General features: G+C 31.7%; 2 protein-coding genes across 4 annotated transcripts; both read left to right on the top strand.

Annotated features, from left to right (window-relative positions):
- Positions 1-2,842: 2,842 nt before the first annotated feature.
- LOC116344636 (organic solute transporter alpha-like protein) lies at positions 2,843-6,527 on the top strand. Of its 3 annotated transcripts, none has more exons than XR_004201436.1 (7): positions 2,921-3,401; positions 4,064-4,241; positions 4,327-4,723; positions 4,802-4,898; positions 5,036-5,288; positions 5,373-5,544; positions 5,780-6,527. XR_004201436.1 is itself a non-coding variant. In XM_031773260.1 (6 exons), exons 1-6 carry the CDS (start codon positions 3,327-3,329, stop codon positions 5,468-5,470), a joined length of 1,098 nt encoding a protein of 365 aa, XP_031629120.1. In that variant the 5' UTR covers positions 2,843-3,326; the 3' UTR covers positions 5,471-5,695. The 3 variants fall into 3 exon arrangements, 1 of the variants encoding a protein (XP_031629120.1); XR_004201435.1 differs by having other exon boundaries at positions 5,768-6,527; XM_031773260.1 differs by lacking the exon at positions 5,780-6,527 and having other exon boundaries at positions 2,843-3,401; positions 5,373-5,695.
- A 176-nt stretch (positions 6,528-6,703) lies between these two features.
- LOC116344635 (alpha-(1,6)-fucosyltransferase) lies at positions 6,704-10,613 on the top strand. Its single transcript, XM_031773259.1, has 6 exons — positions 6,704-7,142; positions 8,089-8,563; positions 8,628-8,950; positions 9,025-9,283; positions 9,351-9,785; positions 9,849-10,613. Exons 1-6 carry the CDS (start codon positions 6,907-6,909, stop codon positions 9,900-9,902), a joined length of 1,782 nt encoding a protein of 593 aa, XP_031629119.1. The 5' UTR covers positions 6,704-6,906; the 3' UTR covers positions 9,903-10,613.
- The last annotated feature ends 1,669 nt before the right edge of the window (positions 10,614-12,282 follow it).

Genomic DNA, 12,282 nt, shown 5'->3' with positions numbered 1-12,282 from the left:
TTTAAAACGATATCGTTTTATTTGTAAATCCCATGATTATAATTTTGGATAATCTCAAACTTGGAGTTTGTAAAATAAGTTCCGAAATGGTTTGTAAAAATGTATTGCTAAATCCTCGCACTCACACTCAGTTTACCAGCGTTTTGTTCAATAAGAAACTCGTTGGTTTGATCAGTTGACGTATGCGGTCAAGAGTTCGAAACCATAGAAGATATGTATATTTTTTATTTCTACTCTGATTAAATATATCTCAACGTGAAAAAGGTGTTTGAAAAAAAAATATTATAAGAAAAACTAAACTCCAAACGAAAAAAATGTCAGCGCTCTAACACAGCATATTGTTTCTCTTCTCGATTAAAGAAAATTTCGGAAAAACTTTAAAACTATATGATTTTATTTGTAAATTTTCCCATGATTATAATTTTGGATACAAACAGTATGTTTTGCTCAGTGAGCGGCTGTATCAATGAATCTTGGAGGGATAATTAGTTCCGAAATAGTTTGTAAAAATGTATTCATTGAGGGCGCTCGCATTATTCATGAATTGACGCTCATTGATTTTGCTTTTGTGATAACATTAAAAAAATATATATATTATATACGCAATATAATTTCATCCAAATGTGAAAATTCATTGCAAACATGACATCTGGTCTTACTTCCGTTTCAATAAATTTTATTTTCGTAAGGAAGTATTTACACTGTTTTATAACATAAAGGACATATTTTATTTTTTTACTGGTAAAAGTAGTATAAATATAATTACTCCAAGTATTATTTATGTAAATTTTCCCACGAAAGTGCAATTAAAGAGGAAGGTTGATTTTTTGATAATATATTTTTTTTCATATAGAAAAACCTTCACATGTTGTTAAACAAAATTGCATATGTTTCGCAGAAAGAATTCTCAAAAATTGTGCGTAAAATTCAATTTTATTTTTAAAAATCTTGTTATGCTTGGATCCATAAATACGGGGTTCATTTTAAAAAGTAAGCAGATTCCTCCCGCAACAATAATTAAAAAAGTGGATAAATTGACGAGCTCGATAATGGAAAATGGGCTATTCCATTTCTACACATATATCAATGCTTATTTTAACAAACTGGTGGAAATGCCCAACGAAAGCAACAATGAAGCTATTCCCTTAACAATGGAACACATGAAACTTTCGATTTTTGTTTGGTTGGTGTGTTTGGGAATATCCTTATTTGTATTTATTTGCGAAGTTCTAACTTTTCATCTAAAGAAATCATACCATCGAATAATGATGAACCGTTTAAATGAGAGCTTAATAACTTGTGTCACTCCATATGTTTGTCTCTTTCCTTGTCATGAGAAATTGTATTTGAATTTGACAGTTAGTTTGACATTTGCCACAGGTTTTTTAGTTGTTTTTTTTTTTTTTGTGAAGTTTGTACAGTTTGGCACGATAATAACAGGATTATTTAGCACGATGAATTATTTTTATTATAATCTAGTGCATGTATATGTGTTATAGTACAATTTAGTTGATTTCACATGGAAGATAAGAGTTACAGTGAAATAATTTATTGCTTGTAATATATTTTTCGATAGAAAAATAGGATACACACTACTTGCTATTTATGTATACACTTTTGTGAGTTTTTCAATAAAGTTTTGAATTTTGGGTTTGAAAATCATACATTTTTCATTTGTCGTAATTTATCATTATGAAAAATACTCATGAATGAGAATATAAATAGCATTTGATGAGGAATGATTGAAAAATTACAAGATATTCAACAGATACGGAAATTATTACAAATATTCTTGTGCTACGTCAATTTAAGTGAGCATTTTGAAATTATAAAAGTTTCATTCTAGATTTTCTCTAATAGATTGATAAATTTCTACATACAAAATGACACATCCAAATATTCCGAAAAATAGACGTACGTAAATTGACGTTAAATGTCAGATTTGAATTTGGCGGTCCGTGTGTCAAGACTGTCTTAAGACGAACTGTCATCACTTGACACATGAATGTGTTTTTTCTTCATTTTCGAACTTTGTATAATTCACTAAACTTCGAATTTCTTGATTTTAATACATATAGACATTGGAATGCTACTATAAATGGGTGATCGCGTTGCTTGGAAGATGAAATGGTTTTGTGTACCATAAGTCACTATGCAAATTGTATCGCGGATTTGATCAATTTGGTCTTGGATAGACTCTTATCATAAGACAAACAAGTAATGCATTTGCCATTACAAATAGTTCATGTGCCGAACTAGGGAACAACTGGAGATAGCTTTCAGTTAGAGCCGACTGTAGAAGCATCCCAGTATGAACACGATATTAGCATGCGATCGTCGCAGCTATATCAAACATTAACGGGCCGTTCAACTTGAACGATTTCTTCTCAAGCCAACTATGATCACTTTTTTACCATTCATGACCGAAAATATTTAATAAGTAGTCATTCTTGTGCTTATAATGTAAAGTTGAAGGTCGGTTTTTTTTAAAATTTTAGAACATTTCCATTACGAAAGATAAATAGCCTTCACATTTTAAAATGCATATTGCATCATTTTGCAATACGTTTATGTTCAAAAAAATGTGCGTGTTCATTTAAAACAGCTTAATGTTAAGTCATTAACTATTGAATCGGTGAAAAATATCGATTCATTAATAAAATTCAGAATAAAATGGTTTTACGGGTGAAACGCTCGCGCATGTAGTAGAAATGCATTAGCAATACAAATAAAATAAAGTTGGTTCATTTGTCGTGTTAATTGGATAATATTCATACAACGACGACAGAAAGGAAAAAGTTAAAAGAAAAATAAAAAAAATGACCTGATTCCAACTAACATGCAATACTTTCAGTTTCTTGACTCATATTTACAACTTTTGTATTGTACTTGATCCGTTGACATTGAAACAATTTCGCAGATGCATACTGGATGAAATCCATAATAATCAACAACTTTTCCGGAACTTTTGTTCCACTCACCACTCAAAATTCTCCAAATATCAAACATTTCAACTAGCTTCGTACTCACAACTGTAAATTGAGATCTCATTCCAAAGGCGGCAAAAGCAAGATTTATAAAAAAAAAACCATTAATTGTGCAATGCAAGCAAAGTCCATGCTATAAACACAAAACGAACGATGTATTTCATTTGTGGCATAATATCACCAACACATTGCAAAGATTAGATGTTATTTTGCCTGCGATTGAGATGTAATAAGACGAAAAATATACACCAACAGCAGCAGCAACAAGCGCAGTAGTGTTGTTGTCTCTTTATTGCTTGCTTCAGCTGACTCAACACTGCCCACAGTGCATACCTATACATGATCAACACCATCATCGCGCGTGTGTATGCGTTTACAACTCGATGGCATTCAATAGCCGTAAACCATGTGCAGGTAAGTAGCAATAAAGAAGGAAAAAAAAGTGAAAGCGACTTCATAGTGTACAAACCGTTCGTCATTTCAATTTTATACTTGTGTGTTTTTGAGCATTCATTTTGCTTTGGTATTTTGAAGAATAACAAGAAAATTGATATTAGTATACAGAAGCACATCAAACTGTGTACACGTTTACTTATTCATCCATTTAAAACAATATAATTTAGTTCATTTGCAAGAAATTATCTATAAATAAAACGACGATAATAATCGATATGAAGTGACATCACTAATGTATTGTTAATTATTGAGACGGGCTTGCCGGCAGTGATGTGCACGCAAAACTGTGAATTCTCCGACCAGATACCGAGAAATACTTTGGTTATTAATCGTTTGTTTTTGTGTGCAATTCAATTGTTGGGTTAGTGAAAATTGCTTTTAATCTTTATATTCGTTTACATTCGGTGGTGATAACGAAAACGATTTATTTGTTTTATTAAGATTTTAATAACAAAGACGTTTAATATTTTATATTGTTTTGCATCATTTTTGCACACAACTCCGGTTTTATTACTTGCATTTGACGTTAGAAAAGACAGTACATTGAAATTGTTTCGTCATTGTCTGCATTGACTGTGTACCATATAGTTTTTCATATCGTTGATTTGTAATTGATTAAGAAAATGAATCCAGCATCAAATGAGATTGGTGCGTCGCCAATTAAATCTCCAATTGAAGTGATGAATCTCACCAAAGAACAAGAACTTATTCAAATTACAACGCAAAAAACACAAATTTTTGATCATGTTGCATCAACGGAAGTTCATAATATTTACAGTCATCTTGGCTACGGAGATTGTAAGTACAACTGCAATACATTTTACCCCAACATCTTTCTATATAATTTAATGTTTCTTTTTTATGATTTTTTTTTAAATTAAAGTATCGGATGCAATTACACAAACTATGATGTGTGCAATAGCTATCGGGTTAATATTATTGATTGTCATTTGGTGTTTATTCATTCGTCAAATACCGTACATTCTGCGACACACGCCAAGCAAATATGTGGCAAGGACATTGGTGTTGTGTGGCGTATATGCAATTGTCGGTTCGGCCGCTTTAGTGTCATTAATTTGCTTCAGAGCGTTTGTATTTTGTGATTCTGTGTGCCATTTTGCCTTTCTATTATGTGCCTATCAATACTTTGCACTGATCATCGAATATGCTGGCGGCGAAACGAATTTTATCAAAAGTATTCGGAGTACAGCTGTTTTCAACATTCGAACACCGCCGTGCTGTTGTTGCCTTCGATTCTTGTTACCATCAGCAATCACCAAGTTCGTACATGAGTTCACTTAAACTATTAATTGTTCTATTGGTGCAGTTGGTCATTAAATTGGTTAATTTTCTTGTAGGAAAAAATTTAAATATTTACGCCTAATGGTTATTCAAATGCCAATTATCCAGGGAATACTGCTGGCGCTGTTGAATGTCTTCAACTCTATCGATACCGTGAGTATACAATTTATTCATTAAACATTCATAATTCGTTGAATATTATACAACGGTTAAAGTTCATTCTAATTTTCAATTCTTAACATTTATTCATTTAATACATTTTCTATTTCGAAATAAAAAAAAAACTGTAGAGTTTGTACGAGCAAGTGCACCCATTTATGTCAATATTCATTGTTGCATCGATTATGATTGGTGTCTGGTCGCTTCAAATCAGTTCACGCATGATTGCCGCTCACCTGCCCGACCACAAAATTCTACATAAATATTTTGCGATTCAATTGGTGTTGATTTTATATAAATTGCAACCGGTAGTCATACATGTGATAGCTTATGGCATCAAATATACAACTGGTTACCGAATCAACAGCAAAATCATTGAAAATGGTAAGATAATCGCATCAGACATTTAATGATATTAACGCATATTCACACATTATTATGAATTTTTTTTTCTTCATTTCAACACAGCCATTATTCAACTAATTATTCTACTGGAAACCACTGTCTTGTCATACTTTGCGAATTGTGTGTATAGCGTGCCGACCAAAGCAAACGAAACAAATTAACGTTCTTTAGAAATATCAATCGAATGCCGAACAAATCTATGAAAGCATTGCGACAGAGAGGGAGAGAGAGAAGTGTGAGAAAAAACAATTATTTATTTTTAGATTTTTTTAGAGCTATTTACAATGGAAAATTTATTTTTAAAAAATGATTGATTTTCAATCAAATTGAGATTATTTGTTACCACTACATGACCAATTCAAATGAATACACAAACGAAATCAATTTTATCCCAAAAAAATATGAGATTCTTTCATTTTTTTAAAAAATATATTTGAATTATTTTGAATTTGATACAGTCATTTTTCCAGTCATTCAATGTTGGCAACACTGAGCCCAACAGGCAGCTGACAGTACGAGACTTTGTGAGCGAAAGAGAGAAGTGTAGTGTTGGCGGTCGCATTGCTTGACACATTGTTCGAACAGAACTGTCAAGTCGTTTAGAATCAAAACCAGCAAAAAAAAAACTATACACACGAAGATAGAAGCATAAAAAAATGGAACTGAACGACATTAGGATCGCAACGACAGTCATTACATGCCGATTGTGATAATCATTATAGTTTAGTTGTTGAAATGTGTATGTTGTGTCGTTCTGGCTGCTTTTGTTGTTTAAATCAACGTCAATTTTTCAATTCAACACATTTGGCACAGTCTGTATTTGCATTCAAGTTGTGTTGATGGGTGGTAAAGCTAAAGTGATTTTTTCGCATACAGAAATTCGAATGTGTGCTCGTGTGTTTTTTTTTTGTTTCGCCGTAATATGCTCGATCAGATAAATCTAGAGAATGGTTGTGCGTGTTACGTATTCACTCGTTTTGATCACCGATCCCGTACATGCTAGCTAAATCAATTCACACCAATCAACAATAACAATAACAATAGTGACGACAGAACATTTTTTTATTAAAAAAAAAAATACACGTACATATTGTCGATAAAGTGCATTTCATTTAGACAACTGTTATTTGATAACAATATAACGCATGTAACGAGGATTTCCGTTCTTATCAATAATTTTATGGAAATTGATTTTTGTGATGAAAAAACGAAAGTAACAAAATAAACTATGTGAATGAATAACGATAACTATTTTGCGGCAGCTAAAATAAAAGTGTTGACCTTTTTTTGTGCTCTCTATTGTATTTATTTTTTTATAATTTTTTTTTCAATTATTTGTTGAGATATATATATATATTTCGTATTTAAGTTTGATGATTTTGGTTTTAAGCAAAACCAAAAATCAATTCGTTCATTGCTCAATGATTTAAAATTGTGCTCAATCCAAATCAAACAAGTAAAATCTCAACAATTACATGACATCAAACTAACAAACAAAAGAAATTATTGCGATATCATCACTGTAGTACATTCAGAGCAACGTCCCATTCTATAATTTGTATTCGAGATAGTAACTAATGTTAAATTGGCCGTAAATATGTCGGTGCTGCGTCAAGTGTTAGGTTTAAGTGCATGGATTCGCGCTCTAGTGATTTTTGTTTTATTGTGGGGTCTTTTGGTGTTAATATTTGCATCGAAATTGAGCGGACCCAACGCATCATCATTGTCTAATGAAGACTATACAAATCATCGCCTGAATCAAGCAATTGAATTTTTAGAGGAATCGAAACGAAGAAATTCTGAACTTAAACAACTTATTGACGAATTTTTAAGGTAAAACTAACCGACTATTGTGTCCCAGTTTTTTGTTTCGCTGTTGAAATTTAATTGTGATTACAAGTATTGGCATGCAATCAATAATTTATTAAGTAGGCACCTGTCTAGGTATTTTCATTTTCTCTTGTTTTTAATTCAGAATTACGAACCCAGTTTGTATTAAACTATACTGGGAATAAGACCATTATTGAAGTTAGAAGTTCGAGATAGAATAACATTCAATCAACATTGGTGTTACGACTGACATTTTCGTGTTTTATACAATTTTTAGATTATTTCCAATATGAAAAATACAGTGGAATACCACAATTTATTTGAAGAGTAATTTGACACTCACATTGAAAAGATAATATTTCAATCGATTTGTAAAATAAAACCATTCCACCATCAGTCCATACACCTCTCGTTGTTTTATTGATTTTATAGAACATTCGAAGCAAAATGTATCGAATGCTTTCTGAATAGTAGAGAATTTTCAACCAAAATCCAAAGGCATTGAACCATAAGCATTTAAATTTTGTGAAATATCCCAAAGTGTTCACCAACATTTTTATGTCAAAAAGACCCTAGAGACTGCGGATAACGCGCCGTAATTACATATTCGTGTAAACTAATCATTTCATGTACTCTTTTCATTGAGTTCATTGACTTATTTTAATGTATTTCATAAACGTTCACAAAGTCGGCACGGAATTCAAAGTTGTTTCATTATTTCACATTGAAAGCAACAAAAATAGTAGAGCTTTTATGTAATTCAATTTGGCCATTAATAAAACTATACTGAAGAGTTAAAAAAAAAGAAAAACATGATTGATGATGCTCTTGTAATCTGATCCAAAATAGTTTATTTAAGGATAAATATCAGACATGCGATGTAGCATTTGATCTGTAAAATGCAATAGATAACAAATGTAACACGTGTGTTTTATTACTTGATTTACAGTGATAAATCATTGCCAGAAGAGCAAAGGCAGCGGCTGATAAGTGACATTGAAGCAAAGTTAGATGAAAAACCATCGAAATCGTTTGGAAATTCCTTGCGGCGATTCAGTGGAAATGAATTGATTGTATCAAATGGAATGACACCGATTTCAGAGTATGAAGAATTACGTAGACGCGTCCGTTCAAATGTACTTGAAATGTATAACTATGTTGGCACGGAACTCACAAAATTATTTAAGAATCACCCAATTGTACCTGAACTTGGTGAATATATCGATAAAGTGATGCACATGACGACCGAGCATAAGCGTTCGCTTATCAACGACATGGATCATTTACGAAGAATTGACGGTTATGAACAATGGCGACGCAATGAAGCCGAAAGTCTCAGTGACTTGGTGCAACGTCGTTTGAAATACCTTCAAAATCCAAAAGATTGTAGCACGGCGAGAAAGCTGGTTTGTCGTTTGAATAAGGTATCGTGAACATTCTCTTTTACACTTGATTTTCGTTTTATTAATTGGGTTACAATTTTTACAGGGTTGCGGTTATGGTTGTCAATTGCATCATGTTGTTTATTGTTTTATAATGGCTTACGCTACAGAACGTACATTAATTTTGAAATCAAAAGGTTGGCGATATCATAAAAATGGATGGGAAGAAGTGTTTAAGCCGTTGAGCGATACTTGTACCACTTCGGACGGTGCATCACATGCCAACTGGGGCAGTTCACATTTTAATACACAAGTGGTTGATTTACCAATTATCGACTCCTTGAATCCTCGGCCAAATTTTCTACCCTTATCGATACCTGAAGATCTAGCTCCAAGACTTAAAAGATTGCATGGCGATCCTATCACTTGGTAAAATTCAAATTGAATTGATTTCTATGCATTTCGTTTTTTCGATATATCAAATTTGTTTTTTCGATTCATAGGTGGGTCGGCCAATTTCTAAAATATTTACTGAAATTTCAACCAGAAACACAGAATATTATTGATGCGGGCATCCAAAAACTGAAATTTCAAACTCCAATTGTCGGGGTGCACATTCGTCGGACGGATAAAGTTGGCACCGAAGCCGCTTTGCACAATGTTGACGAATATATGAAGCACGTCGATGAATATTACAATCAATTGGAAATGGTTGAAACGGTGGAAAAGCGCAGAGTGTTCCTCGCCTCAGACGATCCAAAGGTATAAAATCGATGATTTGACTGTAATTCAAATCATTTTGAAATTCAATTCTTGTATTTTTTCTTAGGTGATTGACGAAGCCCGTAATAAGTATCCACAGTATGAAATCATTGGTGACCCGAATGCAGCTCGTACGGCATCTTTATCGACACGTTACACCGATTCATCGCTGTATGGAATAATACTTGATATTCATTTACTTTCAATATCCGATTATTTGGTGTGTACATTCAGTTCGCAAGTGTGTCGCGTTGCATATGAAATAATGCAAACAATGTATCCGGATGCATCGCATCGTTTCAAATCACTTGATGACATTTATTATTATGGTGGACAAAATTCGCATAATCGCGAAGCAGTGCTGGCACATCATCCAAATAACCATGAGGAAATTTATATGAATGTTGGCGATTTGATTGGTGTGGCCGGAAATCATTGGGATGGTTTTTCAAAAGGTCGAAACACGAGAACAAATCAGATTGGACTTTTCCCTTCATTCAAGGTCATTTTATTTTAATATATTAAATATTTTTTTTTATAATCATATTTTTTATCCTATTTGCAGGTAGTCGATAAGGTTGAAACGGCAGAGTTTCCTAAATACTCAAATGTTAAATAAAAAGCGGTGAAAATTAACAATAAGAACAAATTATATATTGAAATCTCCTCCGAATTATGCAATTTTCAAGAGAATCTAAATAGATTAATTTTAGAGAGTCGCCTCAAAAGAGAAACAACTAAGTAGCTATATTCTAAGAAAGTTTCTTATGAACAAATCACATACTGGTACAGAGAGAAAAAGCATGTTTCATGTATTCAAAGCCACCGAATTTATGGTCTCCTCGTTTGTTTGGCAGCAAAATTATTTTATATCTCATGTAAATTGAATCAAATTTTTCTCTTTATTTTTCTTTTTTTTGTATTCAACCTAATTTATCCGACTTGAAACGATGCATTTTACTTTTATTTAATGTGAAATTTCGTAATTCTATCATCACAACAAACATAGAATAAATAAATTGTATTTTAGATTTTGTTGACGACTGGATTTACGTCATATAAATAATTAACTATTTTAGGTTTTGCGCATGAATTGTGATAACATTTATTTCATTTATTTTCTGTGCTGTATAATAATTAACAAAGAAAAATGCTTTTTTACACAGAATGCTAATAAAGTTGTTGTAAATTTAGAAAAATCTCACTTGAAAAAAAAGAACACACATCTGTATTGCACTTGAACAACAGCAAACGGAGAAATCTTTTGTAGCAACACCTCTTGAGATACATATGTTTAATAAATGAAGTGAAAACAATAATTAAATATAAATCGTGTGTTTGAATTTTCATTTATTTTCAGAGACTGAGTAATTCGTTTTGATGTACTTTTTGATACTTTTCATAACTTTTTTTTTGGGTAAAGAGAAAATTCATTTTATAACGGAAGCAAAATAAAAATCTATTATATGGAGAGTGTAACGTTTTTCGCATTAAAAAAAAACTTTTTGTTGTTTTGACATTTTTCATAAACATACTTCATTCTAATAGTTTGTTTTTGATTTGTTGTTTTCTTTTCCAGGATTTCACTAATTTTAGAAACGATTTGATAGTCTTTTCAAATACGTATATACAACATGTTTGACATTTGATACAAGAGATTCACTAGTTCGCTACTTTTTCTTCCAAATTATATATTTCCATATAATTTGATATCGATGTTGTCCATGAGTGAGAAAATATTTTTAGCGAGATTCAATAACTGACCTTAGAAATGTTCCATGAAAATTAAACACATGCTTTAATTCTCCAAATAAATGTTGAAATACACGTAAGTGAAAGTAGTTCAGAAGAACCATTCAAACAAACCAGTTGATGGTAATCACTCAATCTTGAAACTCGAACAAAAACTATACATTTTAATTTTAATAAAATGAAGTGCTTAAGCCATTTGAAAACTATTTTTCAATTCATGGGAATTTTGGAAATGAAAAGTCTTCCCAATCGAAGACGTTTCCATTTTTTGAAGAATCGAAAATATTCGCAAATGTTCAGTGTTTGTTTAAGTTGTACAATTGCCATAATAACTGTGGTATATTTCATTTCTACAATTTGGTACTTCTTATTCACGGCTACGACATTCAAAGAGGAAACGATATCAATACATTTTGTGTGTACTTCAATTCTTATTAATTGCTGGTATTTCAATTTCGTTTGGCAAAAGAAAAAATACGCAGATCTCTTGGATGATCTTGATACGATGGTCGAAAAGAGTAAGAAGATACCATATCAAGTCGCAAAATAAAATAAAATAATAATTGTTTATGATCATTCAAATAGGAATACAGAATAATGTGTTTGCCGATGATTGGCTTAAAACTGTTGACAAAATTGAATCTTGGTCGAAAAAAGCTTTTATATTTTTCATGTGTATAGAACTTCCAGTTTATTTATTGTCATCTATTGGAAGATCAATATTCCAATATTACTTTTCGGGCGATGTTTCATTTAAACAAATTTATCCCGGATCGTAAGTTTATTTTGATTAGTACACTTGGCCAAATAAATTATATCGGATATCAAATTTTTTTAAAATAATTTACAGATTTCCTTTTGATTGGACAACACCGAGTGGATATTGTGGATGCGTTTTTATTCAATCAATAACGTCATTTGTAATAACGCAGATCTATTATTCGGCCGCATGTTTTCACGTTTGTTTTTGTGTATTAGCAACAAATTTTGCTTCGGATATTGTGAAAAATTTAAATGAATTGAATGAAAAGTATATAAAGAACATCGAAGAGTTGAGTGCAATGGAACGATTAAAAATGAAAAATAAGCTCTTTCAAATTGTGCAATTCCATTCAGAAGCCAGAGAGTTGAGTGTTTTGCTTTACATTTTTCATTAACAAACCTTGATTGTAAATTTTTTTGCATTTTTTCAGAATCACGGAACGTTTTTCCGTCTTGAACAGTCGAATAATAATTATTTTCATGTT

The sequence above is a fragment of the Contarinia nasturtii genome, unplaced genomic scaffold (assembly GCF_009176525.2).
Source record: "Contarinia nasturtii isolate CC-2019 unplaced genomic scaffold, AAFC_CNas_1.1 Cnas_scaffold_1101, whole genome shotgun sequence".
NCBI lineage: Eukaryota > Metazoa > Arthropoda > Insecta > Diptera > Cecidomyiidae > Contarinia > Contarinia nasturtii.
The sequence above is the reverse complement of the archived record's forward strand: the minus strand, read 5'-3'. Positions and strand labels throughout refer to the sequence as shown.